Consider the following 22,555-nt stretch of genomic DNA (forward strand, 5'->3'; position numbering starts at 1 on the left):
AGTTCAAATTTGAACTCCAAATTTGATCAATGATGTCATTTTGACGTCTAATGACGATGTCATCTCAAGTAGAACAGAAAATCAAAATAATATCATTTTGACGTCATTGATCAAATTTGGAGTTCAAATTTTGATGACGTCAAAATGATATTATTTTGATTTTCTGTTCTACTTGGGATCGATGAAATTGACATCATTAAACATCAAATTGACATCTAATGACATCGTTCGACGTCAAAATGACTTGCTAGTGACCCAAGTAGCAAGATCAGTATCAGATATTCTTAATTTACAAAAATGTAGACAAAAGATTTTACATTAACAAAAAATGTGTGAATCTTTGTTACTCAAAAGTCTTCTTTTCACCTATTAATTTGTTTTAACACCCAAAATCCACTCAATGACAAACCCCAAACCGTAAATTGGCAACATACTATATGTACAACCATATAACGTTCTCCCGCGGTCATTGACACATGATGACGTCATGTGATTCTCCGCAGCAACTCTACCTGGCCACGGGTAACTCGAGCAACTACGACGAGGGCGAGGCGATGTCGTCAGGCCTGGGATCTCCGGCGCTCGCGCTCGCCGAGCCCTGCAACAACAACAACAACTCCACGGGCAGCCGAGGCGCCCTAGTGGCGTCCGGCCAAGGCGACCAGGAGAACGGCTCCCTCTGGAACACCGCGGGCGAGCAGCTGTGCGTCGTCTGCCAGTACTTTCCGCTGTCGCGCGCCCTGCTGCCCTGCCGGCACACCTGCATTTGCGCCTCCTGCTTCGGCAAGCTCGACCGATGCCCGATGTGCCGTAGCCCGATCAAGAGCTATTTCTGCATACGCAGCGAGGAGTACATGCCACCGGAGAAGGAGATGAACCCCTGCAAGCAGCGGCAGCCCAGCCACGGGCCCACTCATTGGCTCCACGACTGGAACGACCGGCTCACCGACTTCCTCGGCTTCGCTCGATAGAGGAAGTGTGTTGCTATCTACCTAGCTACAAGGTCGCGTATCTCTTGTATACCTGTGTCAGAATGGTTGAGACAGTCTTCGTCGATATAGACCCTGACAGCGCAACATATCCGAAAGACATTCAAAGGATATCTAAAGAACATTCGAACATCCTCTAGGTGTCCTTAGGATGTCCTCTGAACGGATATGTGTGTTGTTGGGGCGGTAATCTTCACGAGAGGTTTTATGAATTTAAGGGTAGATTTAGTGATCATTTTGGATGGCGTTGTTAATTTTTAGCTTCTTTTTCAAATTAAATTATCTTCTTTTGCAATCTGAAAACAAAATTGTAATAATATGTGTACTACAGCAACTTTGTTTAATTCTTGTTTTAGCTTTTAAACATTAAATATTCCAATTTACCCTGAATCTTTATTTACTTTAATTCGACGAAATTATATTTAATTTAGGCAAGCACTTGATTAGCTATTATTCGTGATTTCGAATACATCTGTAAGATTTATCTATAAAATAGGAAATGTCAACCATACTGACACTTGATTGTACCATGATTTATCGTTCGATTATAAATGAGGTGCGGAAGTTCATGAGAATTCACGCAAATACATACACATACATACACAAGGAAGACACTAAAATGATTTGGTTATCTATTTGGTCTCGCAGGTCTCGCGCGTGCAAATAGGTTTTGTGCATATAGGATGTCAGCGAATCGCTGATACTTTTTCAATTTAAAAAACGAAAACTTCCATTTTTTTCTTTTTTATTTTTTTTTATTCAATTATTAATTTTCTTTTTTTACTTAAAAATCAATATAATTATTATTTATCAGTTTTTTAATTTGCACCTTTGAAATTAAAATTATATATTAAAACAAAATTTATATCTGAAACATTTTTTTTGATAATGAGTCAATATACTGAAGATAGTCCAAAAAAACTTAAGTAGCAAATTAAACGTCATTAAACGTCAAAATGACCACTCGATGTCAAAATGACATCTTTTTGACGTTTAATGGCGTCCATTTACTATCTGGGAAATGACAGGAAACAAAATCCAAAATAATTAGAAAATATTAATTTTATATTGTTATTTCGTGCAAATCATTTACCTTCAGTCACTGATTGTTTAAGAATTGTGTTAACAAGCACTCTATTTTTTTTAGATTTTTTCAAAATATGAATTTAAAATTATTAAAAAAAATTAATAATATTCCGTATCGCGGCATCTACTTATATCTAATTTTAATTTTTTTTTCTTATCAAAAGTCCGCCATTTCCGAACACCGTATATATAAAGATAATGTCCCCTTCACTGTCTGACTCACCAGCCCGGCCAAAAAAATCTCAGATCACTCATCCAATCGGGAAGATTGACCATGAAAAAACGAACTTTCGCATCCTATTTAGAAGGCATAGACACATGCGATTCAGTTGGGTCGTCTTCGCGCATAAAGCTAGGCAGTTTTGTGGCTCGAACGCAAGTATTTGTAACACGAAACTAGTGTAACCCAATTAATATTAAGCAAAATATTTTATTTCTATATCAATAAGAAACTCAAGTAGCAAATTGAGGTCATTAGACATCAAGATAACGTCACTTTGACGTTTAATGACGTTTAGTAACGTTTAATGACATTTAATGACGTGGAGTTTAGACGTCAAAATGACGTCATTAAACATTACTAAACGTCACTTGCTACTTGGGAAGATTATCAATAATGTTATGTGTTAAATTTTCACGAGTAAATTTCAATTTTTCTTATCAACACATGATGTATGTATATGCACGAAGATGTATATGCAAGAAGACCTATGAAGATGATAGGTTTGTTCTCTTCAGCTGAACTGGCTACATTAATTCAGACTTTATCTCTTTCCTTATAATGTAGAGTAAAGAGAGATAAGATATGTTTTTATCAGCTAAAATTGGCTGTACTAGTTCAAGGTTTACTTATTTCCTTCTAATGTGGAATGTAAAAGAGAGATAAGATCTGTTTTTATCGGCCAAACTGGCTGTACTAGTTCAGGATTTACTCTTTCCTTCCAACGTGGAGTAAAAAAAATAAGGTCTGTTCTTTTTAGCAGAAAAGACCAATCCTATAAACTCTTGAATTGGTGCAGCCAATTCAGCTGAAGAGAAGAGACCCGATGTTCGACCCGGAAGTGCCTAACTGTAGATGCGAAGACATGAGTATGTCGAGTGTTTAGTGCTGATAGGGTAGCCTACTGAAAGGGGAACTCGCCAAGTTGCCTAATGATGCTTTCCAGCAACGGAACACAGTCCTACAATAGGTGACATAATATTACACGACAGTGGAACTGCTGTAAGCCAATTATTTTTTTCCTGGCGATTAAAATGAGATTTTGGGACATGATCAGGATCAAGAATGTTCTCAGGATCATTTAAAGCTGGTCAGATTTAGCTACAAAATTTCCAACAATGTCAGAATTCGGGATCATTATTGGCCAAACTATCTGTTTGCTTCAAATATTGCGCATAAACTGTGGATAAATTGTTTTAAAAAATAAATTTATAATTGTTATCTAATAGTTGATAGGTGAAATTACAAAAAATTGTTAAATAAATTGATTTTATCAATTGATTAGATATCCAAGTAGCAAACTGACGTTATTAAACGTCAAAATAACGTATGACGACATCAAAATGACATATGCTTGCTACCTGGATAATGAATAAGTGGAAAACTAGAGGCTGAAAAACAGAGACAAGTTTTGTGAGAACATTCTGAAAACAATATTACCTATAGAAATACAATGATTGTACAAAGTGTATGATTGTGTATGCTGCTGGAAAGCACCCTAAATATCGAAGAAATGTGACGTATCAATAAATTTTTGTCAAATATAGTATCGGGATAAGTGCAAAAAATTCTCTCAGAAAGAAGTCTAGTAAATATTACAGACTAAAAATTGAACGCAGTTTTAGTCCCATTTCGGTAAATAAAATCTACAAAAATCGTGCATTTTGACCTTCAAATCTCCATTTAAGAAATATGATTCACTAAGCAATGAATTTATTTTAAGAGACAAATATTGCGAGATCTTCGTATAAATATTAGGAGAAATTACAGAAGATGGAGAGCCAAAAAAGTTAGAAACTCGAACAGATCGATTGGAAGAGTTAATTTTTTTCATCACAATTTTTTTATCGATTCTTATTTTTGATGCTGTATTTGATTCTATTATGATAAAGAAAAATAAAATAAAGTGTCTTAAAAATTATCCGATTAATCTGCTCGATTTTTATGCTTGATTAAAAAAGATTCTACTTAAATTTTTCTCAAAATTCACAACGAATGAAATGAAATGGAAGCTAAAATTATATATTATCCAACTTTATTACATTTCTATAGACAGAAGAGATGAGAGATCTCGAAATAAATAATTAAATTTTAAAAATGTATTTTATTTGAAGATTTTTTTGAGAGAGATGAAAAAAATGTCAAAAATGCAACTATATCCCCTAAATGTTTGTATATATATCATCCAGCGTAACCGTAAATTTTTACTATGTGACGTTTTGTATCTATAAGTACATTTAGATGTAAATATACACAAATACAGACACACACTATGCTAAGCGAATCTATGTATTCGCCATTAGATTATTCGATTATTTAGTTATCTATATATACACGATTAGTATGTAAGTTTATATTGTAAGGCTCGCTATCGCGAAAGTATTTCCTTTGAAGAAAATTCACACGCACGTATACATATGTATAGTCGATATATATATAGACTATATATATATAGTCGAAGTCTTATAAAATCCCGTTTCGCAAATTCCACGAATTAAAATTACCAATTATGTTAGAATTGTGACGTTATAGGCGAGAAAATACGCTTAAAATTTTTCGATGCCATTTTGAGATAAAAAGATGTCGATAAATTACTTCTACTAGGGAAAAGGCTATCCAAGTAGCTAACTGACGTTATTAAACGTCAAACTGATGTCATAAATGTCAAAATGACGTCATTAAACGTTAAAATGACGTATGCTTGCTACCTGGATGATTTTCGAGGTATTTTTAAAGTGTGCTAAAGCTATCTTCTGTCATTTAAAAATAGCATCCAAGAATTTTCAGCACCTCTGACGTCACAATCTGACATAGCCGCGGTGAGGATCCGGGAAATTTATATAACATATATGAGTGGCGAGTTTCGTTAATTAATAATAAAATGCGAAACAGAATATTCGATCGAGAGAGAGAGGAAGAAAGAAAGAAGGCGAGATCTATATATATTAATTCTCTCTAGATTAAGAGATCACTTTAATGTTTAACGCTGTAAATAGACAGACTGTGATAATTCTAACAATGTTTTGCGCGAAAAGAGAGAAAGGAGTCGTTTAGGAGAATCTTTCCTCCGGGAAGGAGGGACTTCTATCTTAGGGGTCTTTATGAAGGTTGATTAAAGAATGTGTGTGTGAAGGCCTTTGCAGTCAATTTAAACCGTGAAAGAAATTTAATTTATCGAATTTAAAAAGAAGCGTTCGATCTGACTCGAAGCGCACTTGTACATAATTTATTTAAATAAAGTGTATTAGCTGGCATTTTATATAACTGTAACTCATCTTATCCTCTCTTCATTATTCTTTCTACTCGTCGCGGACAATTTTGAGATGATATTTTGTAAGCAATTGTGTGATTGTAAATTGTGACAATTTTATGGGTGATTTCTAGTTATTAATTTTTTTGCATAAATCGGAAATGATTACGTATTCTTCTTATTCAGAACAAATGGAAAATCTTTGCCTATAATTAAGTCAATTTTTTCTTTATAAAGATATCCAAGTATTTGTAAGTTTCGAGTTATAAAAGAAAAAAAATTAAGTTTATATATAAAAATTAAATTCTGTTTCATCTAAATTTAATAATTTTTTTATTTTTTAAATTACAAAATTATTCAATTTTTGCTATTTTTAGTAATTTTTTAATTTTTTTAATCTGAGAAGATTTAATTTTTGAAATTTAAAGTTATATTATTACGTTAGGATTAATTTCTAAAAGATTGAAAAAAATTAGATTTTTCAATTATTTTCGAATATCTATAATAAAATAAAATTATATTATATATTAATTAATTTATAATATTATTCTCGAGGAAAATAAATAATAAAACTATATATATATATATATATATATATATATATATATATATATATATATATATATATATTCATATATTTATTTTTATGCAGAAAATAAAAATATTTTTTATTTGGACACTTTGCAAGACTTGTCAATTATTCGATCGATTTTTCTATTTTTAGTAATTTTATTATTTAGTATTTAGTTTTTTAATTTTCGAAAATTACACTATGTGTAAAAAATTTGAAAAATTAGATTTTTTAATTATTTTTGAATATATCTAATAAAATATATAATTATATTATAATATATATATATAATATATCATCGCTATATATCAATTATAACTTTTTCGAGAAAAATAAAAAAAAATACATGAATTTTTATGTCAAAAAATAAAAATATTGTCTATTTAAAGTCACTTTTTGCAGGACCTGTAAATTATTTAAATTTTTTCAATATTTAAACAATTTCTTAAAATTGTATAGATTTTTCAATTTTATATTTTCGAACATCTAAAATAAAATTATATTAATATATAATATTAACTTTCTCGAGAAAAATAAATAACGTGTCGATTTATGTATATATATTTATATTTTCATCTAGAAAATAAAAATATTGTCCATTCACAGACACTTTTTGCAGGACCTGTACAGCATCCAAAACGCGCGTGATAGCGCCGCGTCAACATCGCGGGAGAGACTCGCCTTTGTTTCCGCCGAATGCCTATACGTATCGTGTTCCCGTCCTGTCATCGTCGTGCTGTCATCGTGTTCGCTCGCACTCGACAATGTCGTTCGCAGCCGGCGTGTTTCACGGAAATGTTTACTTCGCACGGCTCGTCAGCCGTTGAGGACGATCAGGACGCCGAAAGGTCGCGGTATCCTTACAGAAGATCTTAATCTTCACGACGCGGAGACTCAACCTTATATATTTTATTTGTCTGCAAAGGAAGAAGCGAGGCAGGATAAAATCGAGGTAAAATCATCTTAACTTGTAATCCGATTATATCCAAAACTGAGCAATATTCAGGGTTCTTTCCACCTTCAGGGTTTCCCAGGATCCCGAAGATTCACGAAACGTCATCGTCAGGAGGAAGGATATCCGCGGACATGGCCGGTAACAGCGAGCTCTGGGTGCAGTGCTTCACCTGCTGCCTGACACGGGCGACCAGGAACACCGGGAGGCGGAACAACGGCAGGCCGCATCAGAGGCTCAGGATAGACCGGAGCATGATCGGCGTCCCCACGAACTTCCGTCATACGGCGCACATCAGCAGCGGCGACATCGACATGTCGATCGCCCAGCTGGCAGATCTCCAGGCTCAGATGCAGAGGAAGAGTGGCTTCAACAGCGTCGACTTCGGTGCTAAAGTGCGTTTCTTGTTCTTGCTCTACAAGTCATCCTCCGGAAACCTTTTTGCATCTTTTTTCTCCTTTGACGATGCAATTTTTAAGTCTCCTAGAAGTGGCAAGGGTGATGGATCGAGAGACATCCCAGAAATAACAAGCATACGTCATTTTGATGTTTAACAATGTTAGTTTGCTACTTGGGACGGTAGTGGATCTGTATTTAATAAACCTGGTGCTCTAGACTTTAGGCTAGATCCACTTAGCTAATTAAAAGTGTGAGGAGATACAATAGATCATCTAGATGTCATTAGAAACTTCTCAGATAGCAAGTGTGCGTCATTTTGACATCGAATGACATCATTTTGACATTTAATAACGTCAGTTTGCTACTTGGCTTATTAAATAGCGCTCATTATTGCTATATTATTGCTACTTCTGCCGCAAAAAATAATGTGTCTATATTGTTATATCCTCTATATACTGAAGGCTTCGTCGGATGGGAATTGATTGTTCTTTCTATTGCAGGCCTGCTGAGAGTGACATTGGTGATGCCACTGGGGAATATTTAATAATACGATAGACAGAAAGTGAGAGTGACATGTATGACACTTGGCGAAACAACGACTGATCTTTCACTTTTGATATCCATGTTCCTTATTTGTCAAGTAGACATCGAGTGCATTTCTTCTGTACGCGCAAAATTAAGTGCTGCAATTTATTATGGACATTTTATTAGGATTTTATACTATATACATAGCGGAAAGATCTTTGACTTCCACATTCTGAACACACATAACTGCCAGAAAGAAAATGATTCTATATTACAATTAATTATTTATTTATCTTTAGACTGAAATATGTATTTAAAAAGCTTCGAATATTTCATAAATTGTGCCTTCGTCAGCGACTTTGTCTGACAGTCAACGTGGAGAAAATGTTATATTACAAGGACGAATAGATCGCATTTATTTGTAAGATTTATATATAAAATACGACATTAATGTGTAACTAATGTATAAGTAATTGGTATCACATAATATCACATTCATGAATATAATTCTGTATTTCACGTTTTTTATACCTTATCGAATAGTATTCGCGTTTAAGAATATAGAAGAATATTTTGCAATATTTATACAAAAACTAGAGATACCTCTGTTCTTCTGTTAATTGACATCGCCGATTATATTCTCGTAAGATGTAGTGAAAGTCCAGTTAAATTTTGTCAGAATGGAACACTTTAAAGCGTAATTTACTGATGCTTTTTTTTAATTAATATAAGCTAGAGGACTAATAATCAAGCGATTCTATATACATAATGCTGATGAAAATATTTTCAAACAAAGATCTGTCAGTGCCTTGATGCCTATATCTCGCGTAAATATTTATCTCTTATTACAACTTAATTGATATGTCGAAGTATAAGAGTAGATATCTATTGAAAAATACATAAGGAAGAAAAAATAATTTTTTTGACAGGTTTACTTTAAAATTAAATATAAATCTAAAGTGTATAAACAGGCAATAAGAGCCAAATCGCGGATGACAGTGCGTTATCCCAACGAAACTAAATTTTTTTTGTTAGAATTAAATACCTGTGCACAAGGCACCAAATTTTACTTGGTCACGGCCAAGACTTAAAATAGGAATAATCTCTATACTTGAAATTTAATTAAGTCTTGGCCGTGACGAAGTAAAATTTGGTGCCTTGTGCACAGGATTTAATTTTAACGAAAAAATTTTAGTTTTGTTGGGATAACGCATTGTCATCCGCAATTTGGCTCTTATTGCTTGTTTATACACTTTAGATTTATATTTAATATTACAGAGCCTTGTTAAACTCTTAATTTACTTTAAAATCTTAGTTGAAAGAATTTTTGTTTTATATCTACGTTGAATATGCTCTAACATTATTCGTGTTTTTAGAAGTGTTCTAATTTACCGTTATTAACAAATCAAATCTATTGCTTGTTAAAAGTAAAAACTGGTTGCGATCCACAATTTTTTTGTGAGAAACTAGTTGATGTTATAATAGAGCGCATTTGAAATATTTTAATTTAGACTGCTGGTTGATGGAAAGAAAAATCAAATTATTAAAATATATATGTGTGTGTGTGTGTGTAATATTAATTATATTATATATTAAATATATATATATATATATTATATTATATTAATGTATAATATAATATATATAATTATAATATTAAATATATATTACAATATTAATTATATATATATATATATATATATTATAATTATATAATATATAATAATATTAATTATTATATATATATAAAATATAAATATTGTAATCTAATAATATTATTATCAAATTAATGTACTAATATTAAGAGAAAGCATGCTACAGCTCGTGCGAGATGTTGATATGTTACAACATTTCGAGATGCATCATCTTTTATTTAATATAATAAAAAAAGCATCGTGTAAAATACGCTTTAATGAGCATATTGCGTTGCGATTAAGCTCTGATTTTCTTCACTGTCACAATCGTGTCTTCGCCGCGATCGCGGTTCGATTGAGCGAGCGCTGATCCGATGATGCCAGTCCCAACCTGACGGTGGGGTCGCCGGTGTTCTTGATATGGCAGCAACAGCTCGAGGGGAAGCGAAATTGGTCCTTGACGATGTTTCCGTTGGTTCCCACCGCCAACAATTCTCGATAGATGAACTTCTGCTTGCAAGTGGTCTTGTAATTCTCGGCGAAGCCCTTGATGACGTTGCACTCCTGACCATCATTCCTATAGAATGGAAGATTCAAGGTAACGCAAAATTTACATTAATGGCGCCATTTTGACATCTAATGACGTTATTCGACGTGGTCTACTTTAATTTCTCTTAAAATAGAATCGTAAAATACCTACAAGCAAATCTCGACGCGTATTCGCTGCTTCAAGCCGTCCAGATTCACGACGAACAGCCACTGTTTCTCCTTGTTTTGCGCAGTCTGCGGATATACTAAGTGTTCCTGCAAATCGAAATTAAATGTGTTATTCAAACCATGAGAAGAGAAAGAAAAAAAAACAAAGTATAAATCGAGTCTTTTTATTTTTTTCACTTACTACATAATCGCAAAGTTTCTCATCCGTCGGCTTAATTCTATGCTCGATGTCAGGTACCTAAAAGATTACAGTAATATTTTAATTTCGTATTCTCGAATCTTGATGTTGGATGAGATACGCGAAAACAATAGCTATTTAAACAAATATAATAAGTATAAAATAGACAACAATAGACCTTAATACAGACTCATCACGAGGTTGTATCAGAGAAACATATTTTTCAGGTTTTTTCGCAATCCAGATAGCAAACTGCTAACGTTATTAAACGTCAAAATGACGTCAATTTGCTGCCTAGGATGCCTTTATATATCAAAGATCCCAAGTACCAAAAATACGTCATTTTGAAGTCGTGACGTCATTAGACGTCAAAATGACTCCATTAAACATCATTAGACCTCAAAATGACACTTAAACGTCATTAGACGTCAAAATATGACACCTAAACGCCATTAGACGTCAAAATGACGCTATTAAACGTTAGAATGACGTTATTTTGACGTTTAATGACGACAGTTTGGGATTTTAATTTTGTTTGAATAATATAATAAAATTATTAACCGGATCAGATAATAATTCATCGACGCTTTCCAGGAATCTGAGACTAGAGTTTCGCGCTATCGCCGCGTTCACCAAATGGGTTGGATAATTAGTGACGTTTTCGCAGAATGTGCTATGGCAGTCTGAGTCTGATGCTGGTGTCGATGTCAGCATCGAGGAGACCCTGTCGTCTGAGGGGAAGATAATCCCATCTCCATTTGTCCGCGTCGACGCTGCAAAAGAACAACATATTTCAATGATTTTGGATTTATTTTTATTACACATGAGTTATTTTCGTCAATTTCAGAAAGAGAGAAATATTGTTACAACATATGTTTAAAAGGAGATAAGGATTCATTTTACCACAGGTACAAGGTTGGTTTTTAATCTCCTCTGAATTTTATTTTTGTAAGAACTATTGAAACCAGGTGATTTCAGGCTAAACAGACGTATTTTGAAGCCTGTGATACTAATTAATACCATATTTTTATACTATCAACGTTTGATGAAAATAAATATTTGTTTAGTTAGTCATCATCAAAAAATATGAAATATTTGATTGTTATTTTACACACTAAAATATAACACAACACAAATATAAGGAAATAATGTGTAGGTGACACAATAAGAGCGTTGATGATAAAACTGGTATCAATTAGCGTTACAAGCTTCAGAATACGTTTGTTTAGCCTACAATTATCTGATTTTCAGAATACGTTTGTTTAGCCTACAATCATCTGATTTAATAGTTCTAACAAAAATAAAACATTTCTGAGATTTACAAATGAAATCTATACAAAATTTGAAAAAAGGAATTCCTATAATCGGCCCGAACGGCACCAAAATCGAAACAGGTTCGAAATTAAGACAATATATATAAGACGTCTTTAAAACGTTTTTAAGATGTCTTTTAGATATCATATCATAAAAGGTGTCTTAAAGAAAAACTTTAAAGATATTATCATATGCCCCAATTTTAAACATATATTACATAATTAGACGTCCAATTACGATTGGACGAGGATCCAGCAGGAATAAGAGGAAGTCTCGACCATTTTGACGCACCTTCCAACAATCTTCTCTCTCCAGGTGTAGAAATTCCCTCGGCCAGGTACTCCGATTGCCTAGAGATATCCCGTTCGGATTTGGTCACTACCTGGTGTTCGTCAGTTCGCCGGGACCAGTCTTCCCGTCGCAGCAGTTCCTGTCTCTCATACGCCGCCTCGATCAGCCTCGAGATCGACATCTGCTGCGTCGAGGAACTTCCGATGTCCTGGGAATACGTGGAAGCAGTGCGAGGATGACCTTCGACTCGTCCCGTTGTCTGAAGCGGGAGATAAAAAATTACGTAGAAACAAAGAGTTGGAACGAGTCAGTTAATTAGATTCGCGCTCTCTCGTCGCTTTGCGCGTGGGTGATTTTCCTGCTTTAAAAATAAATTAAAAATAAGTCACTTTCCGAGAAGCTGGATGAGGGAGAGAGAGAGAGGTAGAGAGTTCATCGACGACGATGAGCTTTGAACAGCCGAGAGAACGGAAAAGCGATAAGAGAGGAGGGAGATACATCATTTTATTTTTATGCACATCGTGTATACCGAGGCGACCGAGATCCTGTTGCAGGCAAACGCAATTATATAACGCAATTAAATTCCTAGTAACATACATAGTCATGTATATCTGAGATAATTTCTTTAAATGTTCCATATGTTTTACTCTATATATAGAGCAGCTGAGAAATGGTACAATTATTCAGGGTTGGGTAATTAACTAACAATAAGTTAATAGGTAAAAGTTAAAAAAAGTTAAGTTAATAACTTAAATTTTAATTTAGCTTAGTTAATTTACAATATTAATTTTTAACTTCAACTAGAAGTTAAATTTTTTTATCTCAGAATACCATTATTGTTTTTTTTTTATAAGTTTTATAAACGTATTATTTTTAAATTAAAATATTAATAATTTTTGTTTATTTATCATCAATTGTAATTACCAAAAGATATATTTCTATATAAAAATCAAAATTTCTTTGTTACTTAATTGTTATTATAAATTTTAAAGAATTAACAAACAAAATTCTAATTTAATATAAATAATGTTTTTAAAAATTAATTTTGATTTAACTTCAGTTAATTTAATCTTAACTTTAATTGACAAGTTAATTTTTTGTTCATCTAACTTTTAATTTAACTAAATAATTTTATGCAACTAACTTGAACTTGTTTAAAAATTACTCCGTTAATTTTTAAAATTTTAGAAAAAATTATCCATATATAATTTTATACATATATCGTATATTTTTTTTTTCTTTCGTATATTTCTATCCGTTTTATAGAAGAAAATAATTGAAAAATAATATCTGTCTATCTTGTTTTTTGCGTTTTAGAAAAAAGTAAAGTTTGCAATTAATTATACAATATATTCTATATATATATATATATAAAGGGTGTTAAAAGAGAGAAATCGACAAATTTTTTGTTATTCTAATTTTCTCTATGTACTTATAGTTTTAATACTACATGATATAAGATTTAAGTGATAAAGATTTCATATTTTTGTATATATATTATTTAATTATAAATATTTATTTTGAAGTCTTCTATTTTCCTTTTTGTCGGTCTAATTTTTTAATATCCTGTATACTATTTACTGTTTTTTTTTAAGAAACAATACTAATTATTCCTTCACTTATTCATTAATTATTCTTATTATTTTTACTGTATGAATATTTAAAAATAATATAAATTAGTTCATATACTTAATTATATATATACATATATAATATAAATATACATACATATATATATTATTACTAGTAGATATATATTTATACAAATATATATATGTAATATATAAATATATATGTGTCATAAATGTTTTCAAATTTTTTATAGGTATGTCTTTTGTAATTTTATCACAAATATTTTACTTAAAAAAATAAATGTATATGGACATATTTTTACATATATAATTATATACATTTTTGGCGGGAAAATTCGGTAAAAAAAGCGCGCAATATAATTTCACGATGTGCATTTCGGGTCCTCGCGATTGAATGTAGATTCGTGCCAGCGAGCCGCAAAATTACGCGATTTCTAGGTATTACTCTTCGTCTGTGTCATCGTTTTATTAGTCGCTCTTCTCTCTTTTCTTCACCTGGTGTTTATTGTGTCACCGCACGTTCTCGGCAACTTCCACAGTGTGACATTATTTGAATCTGCATCGCGCGAGAAGAAATGTAAAAGATAATTTGAGAAAAAAGGACGTAGATATATAGAAAAATAAATGCATGAAATAAAAAAAAAAGAATTTGCGATGAAAACACCTATGATTATTTCTAGCATCTTTCTGGAAAATAAGTCCATATATAAACATAAATATAATTATATAATTGTATATACAGGAAAAAAGACTAAATTGAAAAATAATTAATTAGAATAATTTTTGCATCGTGTATTTTTTTAATTATATATATTCTTTTTATTATTTTTCTTGCACAAAGTATATATTTAATATTATTATTTATTGATATTATATATGAATTTTTGTCCTCTTATCTTCAATAAAGATTTTCACTGCCTGAAGCATATATAGGTATTATCTACTTTCGGTTTCTCAAAGACAAAAGATTCGATGTCTTCTGATATTATGACGAAGATATTAAGAATGACCAAATAATAAATAAAGATATGACTGTGTGAAATAACGTGATCCTATATCGTATACATCTCGCCGATAAGTAGCAAACTGACGTCATTAAACGTCAAAATAACGTCAGTTTGGCTCCATTCGACGTCAAAATGTCCAAAAATGACGTATCTATATATGGTTGCATCTTTCAATCGGTGCAGAATTTATAAACTGTGCCTCGAGGTATCCGATAATTTACATAAAAAAGGATTTTAAAAAACCAGGAAATGTGACAAAAAAATTAATCCTAAAAAACCATTAATAAAAAAAAAATAGTTTGAACATTCAAACGCGGAAAATATTTTTGAATGAATAAAAAAAGACGGCAAATTTAATTTATGATCGGATTATTTTTCTCACCAGGACAATGAGCACCAGGTACATCTTCCTCCATCTCCTCGCGCAAGGAACATTCGATATCATTTTTTTGCCGCGTCAGATAAACACAGATATATAAATAACGATTCGCTCGGAACGAGCGTCCGCGTTCCACTGCTCACTTCGCGCGATTCCAACAATTTGAAGTCAGTTGCGAACAAGAAAGAAAGAGAGAGAGAGAGAGAGAGAGATCGCGAGGAGAGGAAACGGAGTCGAAGGAAGGGGTCCACTGACCATGACTGACGTATATGGGCCTAAATGCTTCATTCTCTCTCTCCTCTCCCTTAATCCACCTCTTTCAGTGACGTATAGGGGATCCCCAATGTTATAATGTTTATATAATGCTTAAAATTTAATTTTTTTTTCCTTTTCAGACCCTGAAAAGCGACAGCGTATAAATTCTTTCACGTCTTGCGTTTACGAGAATTTAACGCGCGTCGTCCGTTTCGCTTCAGAAACGCAAAGGAGACGGGGCAAACCGGTCAAGTGGCGAGTACTTGTGTTTGTAAACATGTCCGACGTGAGGGACGCGTTATTGGCGCTCTGCAATTATATCAATTCGTTGATAAACGTAGGTCTGACACCTGAGCATCTGAGACTGGCGAAATTTAACGCTCCGGACGGGAATGTTGTGAGTATAGGAATTATCGGATATTCTTTCGAGTTATTTAATAGCCCCCTGCGTAATCTAATCTAACCTAACCTCTGACCAATATATATGTATATGTCAAGCGATACATGTGTTTTCTGACAGACCGAGACGCTGCGAAACACGCTACACGTTTTCAGCTATCATGCGGCAAGAGAAAAGAGAAGTGACGTAGACTTTCGGAATTATGGTTCGTTTCTTCATCGATTTTAATCTCGCATTGATATTATAATATATATGATCGATACATATAAGTATGTAGAATATTCCGCCAATAATCATCCGCTCTCATTTGAAACTTTCCGCAATTAATTTTATGTAGCAATAATTTATTTTTGTAGACATAATAGCGAATTAAAGAATATACTTTTTATTTCAACATTGTATATAAAAACATTGTTTTAATTTGTAAAACACAATTTTATTTATATATTTATATTTAAAAATTTTTAATTAATTTGTTAATCTTATTTATATTACTCATATATAATATTCTTTTTCCTTGGTAAATTTTATTATATTTGAATAGTATATAACAATAAATTTTTAATTTTATTAAATTTAATAATTAAATTAAAATATATAAAATTTTATTATATTAATTTTATATATATTAATTTCATTAAATTTAATTAAATATATTTAATAAAATAGGAAAATTAACTTAAAATTAATATTGTTTAATTATTAAATTTAATACAATTAATAATTAAAAATTTATTATATGATTTTTTTAAATAAATTTTTTATAATATGCTTTTATTATTATTTCTTGATAAAACGCTCGATAGCTAAGATTTAGCGAATTTAAAATCCATCGTATTTAAATTTTACCTTGCACTCATCATCAATCATAATTCTAGACAAACTGATGGCAGTGAAGCTACATCTCGCTTTCCTGGAATACCCAGCGATAGAGTTTTACAGCCTGTCGCAGAGCAACAAAGATCGCAACAGGGACTTATTGCTAGCCTTAGCCTGGCTTCTGGGAATGCCAGACGTCCTCAGCATTGTCCTGCGAGCAAAATTAGCCGGTGGCGTCCTGGGCTTTGAATGCTCGCACGTGGATCCGTCGGAAGTCAGTATGGAAATTACATGAAGCAAGTCTACCAAAATGTATCATCTTTATACGTCCTATTTTGTGATCCAGGAGTCCGTCATTCGACCCCTATCTTCAATTGTAATACCTGATGATCAGCCGACCACCGTCCAACTTGCCAGTCTCCTGCACCTAAACACCAGGGTGAATCTGAACCTGCGGGAGATCAGCGAACTGACCCAGGAACGGGCTAACTTAGTGTCCAAGGTACATGCGGCGAGCGTCGACGTCAGCGGGTTGCCTCACCTCAGCGTGTCCGAATCCTCATTGACGAAGCGCCTCGCGACGACGAGCGAGGATTCCGAGAGTCCTGGTGAAGCGGAAGATCGACGACGAAAGTACAGGGACGCCGGGATTCTGTTGGACGCACGCATCAGATGGTTGCGGAAGCGTCAGGTGTTCTTCGACTGGATGGTGAGTCGTGAATTTGCTCCGTATTGATGGTCCACGAGCGGAAGAGCTCTTTTCTTACTACAACGACGTGTATTCCAGGTCACGGTAATTCAGGAGCAGCGAAGAGCCACGGGGACCAGTCCTAAGAACACCGATTCGCGGGAACTCGTCGCCTTCAGCTCGCTGCTGCGTCGAGTGATCAGGAAGAGGCTGCGGGTTCTTGCGTCTGCTGATGCGGCAGGCGGTAAATCTCGAAGCACGACCTTGGATTGCCCTTCTCGCGGGCTTAGAAGTCTATGTGACGAGGACGTCGAGGCGCGAAACTGGTTGGATGATTTGAACGAGCGCCAGAGGAGCGAGGAAGAAGACCTCCAGCGAAACAGGAAGAGGTTGGCCGACGAGTTGGAAGAAATGCTGAAGTTGATACCATCCATCGTTCGCGTCTAACTCGTCTATACTATTATTTCTTCTTATGTTAAGCGTACATATATTAAAATTGACTTGCGCAGTTGGAAAAAGATTTATTATTTTTATTATAATTGCGTGTATAAAAATTTTATAAATTACATATATATTTATCATGTGGAGGTTGAAAGAAAGATCTGGTTGTTTGTTAAATTATCCGTGAATGAATTGTTTACATGAATCGGTAACATCTTAATTACAAAGACCACGATCGATCAAGCAAGAGTTCTTTTATAAATTACTGCCAATACGATTAATTTAAGCTAGTCATATATCATCGATATTAGTATCGATACGTGGATAAATGAATGCAATTTATCATGATATGTGCGAGAGATGTATGCGGAATTACGAAACGCGAAAATATCTTGTCGTTTTTTAATGAAAAAAAATGTCAAGTTTCAAGTATTGCGACATTTAATTATTTAAGTATTGTGTATTCAATTATTAAATATAATTAATACGTGACAAATAAATAATAATACATTAAAAAATGGCAATTTTTGTTTAGATCAAACTCTTAGCCGAATATTGCATGAAAAACAAAGAAGATATATTATATTAAACATCTCAAATAGCAAGCGTACGTCATTTTGACGTTTAATGGCGTCACTTTAACGTATAATGACGTTTTTTTACGTTTAATGATGTCAGTCTGACATTTAATGACGTATGCTCTCTACTTGGGGTAATTTTTTTATTTTAAAAATAAAAAAAAATAATTCAGTTATCATCCAGATAAAAGCATATGTCATTTTTACGTTTAATAATGTTATTCTGACATTTAATGACGACAGTTTGACATTTAATGACGTCTAATGACGTATGCTTTCTACCTGAGGTAGTTTCATTATTTTAAAAATTAAGAAAAATAATTCAGTCACATCATCCAGGTAGCAAACATACGTCATTTTGACGTTTAATGACGTTTTTTGACGTTTAATGGTATCAGTTTGACATTTAATGACGTCTAATGACGTATGCTTTCTACCTGATATAGTTTTTTTTATTTTAAAAATTAAGAGAAATAATTCAATCACATCATCCAGGCAGCAAGCATATGTCATTTTGACGTTTAATGACGTCAATTTGCTACTTTTGGGTAAGCTGTACGCATTTTACGTATATGGCAATCAAATGGTTGACAAAGAGAGCAATAAAAGAGGAAAATAATGGAAAATAGACAGACCCTAGGCTCCTCCTACGTCACGATGGATGCCTGGTCGACGACGCCGAAAGAGGAGATGAAGACGTTTAGTATCGTGACGAAGAAGATCCCGATGACCGTCCAGTTGTTGGCCTTGTTAGCCTTGCACATCTGCTCGTGCTCCTTGACGTTGTAGACGCTGTTCCAGATCAGTCCGACGCCCACGGCGATCTGCAGGAAGAGACTCAGGCTGATCATGGTGAGCGACGGATAGAAGTACGGGTGCCGGCCGTCCGTCTGGAGAACGTAGCGCATCTGGTTCGCGTTGGCCGACAGCAGGGCCAGGTCCATCATACCCTGGGCGAGAGTCTTCTTGTGCTGGTAGACATTCACGTCGGGCGTGCGCACCTCCGGCTCGACTCTGAAGTTGAAGTCCGGCTTCTCCTCGAGCTCCGTCCTGGACAGTCTTCGCGAACTATTGTTGACCGGATTATTGTCAGCTTCCTCGACGAAACCGGCACGAGCGAACATCGGTAGAACCGTCTCCGAGTTACTGGAGGTCAGCGGATGCGACACGTTGTCGTGAACCTCGTTCAGATACGAGAGCTGGTCGCTTATTTTCGCTTCCCCGTCCATGTCTTTATACTAAAAAAGTACCAACACCTGTGGAAAAAGATATATCTTCTTTTAGGTTTCGCTTATAATTATTTTGTAAGAATGTGCTATATATTCTCTAAAATGTTATGTATTTTATGAATGTATATATGTATTTTTCCGAGTTATCGCGGTCAGAAAACCGCGAGCATATCTCAAGTCGATTACAAGTATCACATATTTTATGTGTCGCTCTATTTACACTGGTTTTATACTGACATATATTTGCCGTATTATTAATCGGGACACATGTTGCCGTATAAAACTATTTTATTCACGTTTTTTATATAAATTCTTTTATATAAAAAATTTTTATACAAGTCTTTTATATAAATTATATAAATTTTATATGATAATAATATGTATAATATAATATAAATTTTATATAAATATATAATAAAATATAAGTATATATATATATATATATATATATATGTGTGTGTATTAAAAATTAAAATATACAATATAAAATATAAAATATATGTATAATAATAAAAAAAAATATATATATATACCTATATATACAGGATGTTAAAAAATTAGACAATTTTTAAAGAGAAATAAAAGACTTCAAAATAAACATTTTTTGTTAATATTATTTTTCTCTACGATGTTTGGTTTTAATATTACATAGTATGAAACAGAAATTAGTAACTTAAACAATAAACAACTATATACCCATACAGCACAAAATATTATGAATGTTTTCAAAAAACATTTCTGAATATTTCTATAAAATATTGCATAAAAACATTTTAAAATGGTTTTAGGAATATTTTAAAATAATTTAACAATTTTTTGTGATAACATTTTTTAGAATACTTTAAAAAACTTTTAAAAATATTTTTAAAAATGTTCTTTATCGCTTAGATAATATTTTCTTAAATATTTGATACATATTTTTGAAATATTAGTTTAAATCCATATTCAAAAATTTCTAAAAATATTTTTTAAACATGAAAATGCTGACATATAAACATTTAAAAAATATTTTCGAGAATTATTTTATCTTTTAAGAAATATTTTTAAAAGATTTTTAAAATAACAAGCATAGAGAATCTATTGTTGTGAGAGCCAATATATAATGCTTAGCAAATTTGTCAAGATGAGGAACATTCTCAAATCGAGATTTATAAGTTCCTCTTCCTTTCTAACAATCCTCCTAAAATTTCCTAAAATTAATATAGACGAGGCAAGCGGAAGGTCTCGGGTTCGATTCCCGATTCAGCCGACTTTTTCGGACCGATATATTTTTCTCGTCTATATTAATTTTAGGAAATTTTAGGAGATTTGTTAGGAGGGAAGAGGAACTTATAAATCTCGATTTGAGAATGTACCTCATCTTGCCAAATTTGCTAAGCATTATATATTGGCTCTCACAGCAATAGATTCTCTATCCTTGTTATTTACAATAAGAGCGATCTAGCCATATCATTCATTTTTAAAATACTTTGTGCTGTATGGATATATAAGTGGAAAAATTAAATTGTATAGCTTTAATCTTGAACAAAAAATACGGAATAAATACCCATAAAAGTGATTCACTTTTTTTCAGTAAATGCTCAAAAATTATTTCATTATAACTTTAATATAAATAAATGTGACAAACTTAAAAAATCATAAATTTATTTTTCATTTTTTGGTAATATTAAAACTAAACGTAGAGAAAATTAATATTAACAAAGAATATTGTATTTATTTTTTCTTCTTCTCTTCAAAGTTTGTTGGTCTAATTTTTTAACGCTATATCCTATATATAATATATATAAGTATATAAATATAATTTATATTATATTATTATATTAATATATATTTAATATTATTATATTTAAAATATATTGTTATTATAATTATTATTTACAGTTTATTTTTATAAATATAAATATAAATATATATATATATATATATATATATATATATAAATGTAGAATGCACACACACACACTTGAATAAAAAAATGAAATCTTCATATATCACATATATATCGTATATCTTATTTTTACATTTTTCCTCTTTACATTTAATTTCTACACTCCTGACTAAATCTCTTTGTCTATATTTCATTTTAAAAAGAGCACAATAATAAAATGCGTATTATTCATCGCTAATTTATTCCTTATATGTATATATCATCCACACAAATTAAAAAAAAACATTTAAGAGTTCCAATTTTTATCAACTTTCTCTCTTTACTCACTCACTTGAAATTAAGTCACCAGGTATTTCCAAAGAGCACTGCACCTCTTTCTGTGACCTCTCTGGACCGTTTCACAATGCGGATTGTCCGGCACGCATGACGTCCTCCGGTCTACTGGACTTGTCGACTGATTCATTCATCCTCGCATCACGATCGGTCGCTACGCAGAGGGCCGCGTGTTTTCCCCGGGTTGTCGACGAACGCATGATGATGATCGTTGAAATTAACGCAATTAAGAAACCGCTGGGCCCGATGACTTGTTAAGATTCACGAGGCGATTATTCCTTTTTCCTTAATAAGGCGTGTATCTGTCCTCAGGATCTCTTTCCGCGACTGCAATTTGAAATATAGATTAGTTGAACAAATGGAAAAAAGATTACTTTTCATATAATGTGTGTGCATAATAAAGTAAAAAATTAAATAGACGTATTTATTCTTCAGAATAAATATTAATATATATTTTTATAAATATATTAATAAATATATATTATAATTATATAATTTGAATTTCTAAAAAAAAAAAAAACAGCAACCGTCGATTTCGAAGAGTATTATAATAATTTTTCTTTTAAATTTTAAATATTAGCTTAGGAAATTTTAATTTGTTTCACAAAAAAAATCTTAGTAATTTTTTAAAAAATTTGATATGCAGGAAATAATGTCAATCTGATTTCAATAAGTTTTATGAGAGATCTATCAAGTATAAATAAATACAAATATAAATTTTATTAATTAATCTTGAATTGTAATTAATTTTTGTTTTTCGAGAAAAATGAATAATTCACCTAAATAATTTCCAACAATAATTATATTAATAATTATAATT

The 22,555-nt window shown here is 32.3% G+C and overlaps 5 protein-coding genes across 8 annotated transcripts in view; 3 read left to right on the forward strand and 2 right to left on the reverse strand.

Moving 5' to 3' along the window:
• Window positions 1-5,549, forward strand: part of LOC114944990 (cell growth regulator with RING finger domain protein 1) — a 37,252-nt gene extending 31,703 nt beyond the window's left edge. For all 3 annotated transcript variants that reach the window (XM_029321061.2, XM_029321060.2, XM_029321062.2), the window contains one exon: window positions 504-5,549. In XM_029321061.2, coding sequence (XP_029176894.1) covers window positions 504-971 — 468 coding nt within the window. In that variant the 3' untranslated portion in view covers window positions 972-5,549. The remainder of the gene's footprint in view (window positions 1-503) is intronic.
• A 1,214-nt stretch (window positions 5,550-6,763) lies between these two features.
• On the forward strand, window positions 6,764-8,499 carry Spec2 (CDC42 small effector protein Spec2). Its single transcript, XM_029321103.2, has 3 exons — window positions 6,764-7,068; window positions 7,141-7,463; window positions 7,968-8,499. Exons 2-3 carry the CDS (start codon window positions 7,203-7,205, stop codon window positions 7,974-7,976), a joined length of 270 nt encoding a protein of 89 aa, XP_029176936.1. The 5' UTR covers window positions 6,764-7,068; window positions 7,141-7,202; the 3' UTR covers window positions 7,977-8,499.
• On the reverse strand, window positions 8,157-15,779 carry LOC114945015 (Spaetzle domain-containing protein). The gene is made up of 6 exons (XM_029321095.2): window positions 15,108-15,779; window positions 12,127-12,385; window positions 11,083-11,294; window positions 10,525-10,581; window positions 10,327-10,430; window positions 8,157-10,203 (listed from the first exon to the last, which is right to left on the reverse strand). Exons 1-6 carry the CDS (start codon window positions 15,168-15,170, stop codon window positions 9,948-9,950), a joined length of 951 nt encoding a protein of 316 aa, XP_029176928.1. The 5' UTR covers window positions 15,171-15,779; the 3' UTR covers window positions 8,157-9,947.
• LOC114945012 (tubulin epsilon and delta complex protein 1) lies at window positions 15,227-18,105 on the forward strand. The gene is made up of 5 exons (XM_029321090.2): window positions 15,227-15,756; window positions 15,880-15,964; window positions 16,638-16,852; window positions 16,925-17,287; window positions 17,366-18,105. The coding sequence occupies exons 1-5, from the start codon at window positions 15,637-15,639 to the stop codon at window positions 17,711-17,713; spliced, it is 1,131 nt and encodes a 376-aa protein (XP_029176923.1). The 5' UTR covers window positions 15,227-15,636; the 3' UTR covers window positions 17,714-18,105.
• Window positions 17,768-21,797, reverse strand: LOC114945017 (ninjurin-A). 2 transcript variants are annotated; one of them, XM_029321099.2, is made up of 2 exons: window positions 21,734-21,797; window positions 17,768-19,541 (listed from the first exon to the last, which is right to left on the reverse strand). In XM_029321099.2, the coding sequence occupies exon 2, from the start codon at window positions 19,512-19,514 to the stop codon at window positions 18,933-18,935; it is 582 nt and encodes a 193-aa protein (XP_029176932.1). In that variant the 5' UTR covers window positions 19,515-19,541; window positions 21,734-21,797; the 3' UTR covers window positions 17,768-18,932. The 2 variants fall into 2 exon arrangements, with proteins under 2 accessions (XP_029176932.1, XP_029176935.1); XM_029321102.2 differs by having other exon boundaries at window positions 21,730-21,793.
• Between the last annotated feature and the right edge of the window lie 758 nt (window positions 21,798-22,555).

The sequence above is a fragment of the Nylanderia fulva genome, unplaced genomic scaffold, assembly GCF_048542155.1.
Source record: "Nylanderia fulva isolate GAGA-0341 unplaced genomic scaffold, ASM4854215v1 Scaffold74, whole genome shotgun sequence".
In the NCBI taxonomy this organism is placed as follows: Eukaryota; Metazoa; Arthropoda; class Insecta; order Hymenoptera; family Formicidae; genus Nylanderia; species Nylanderia fulva.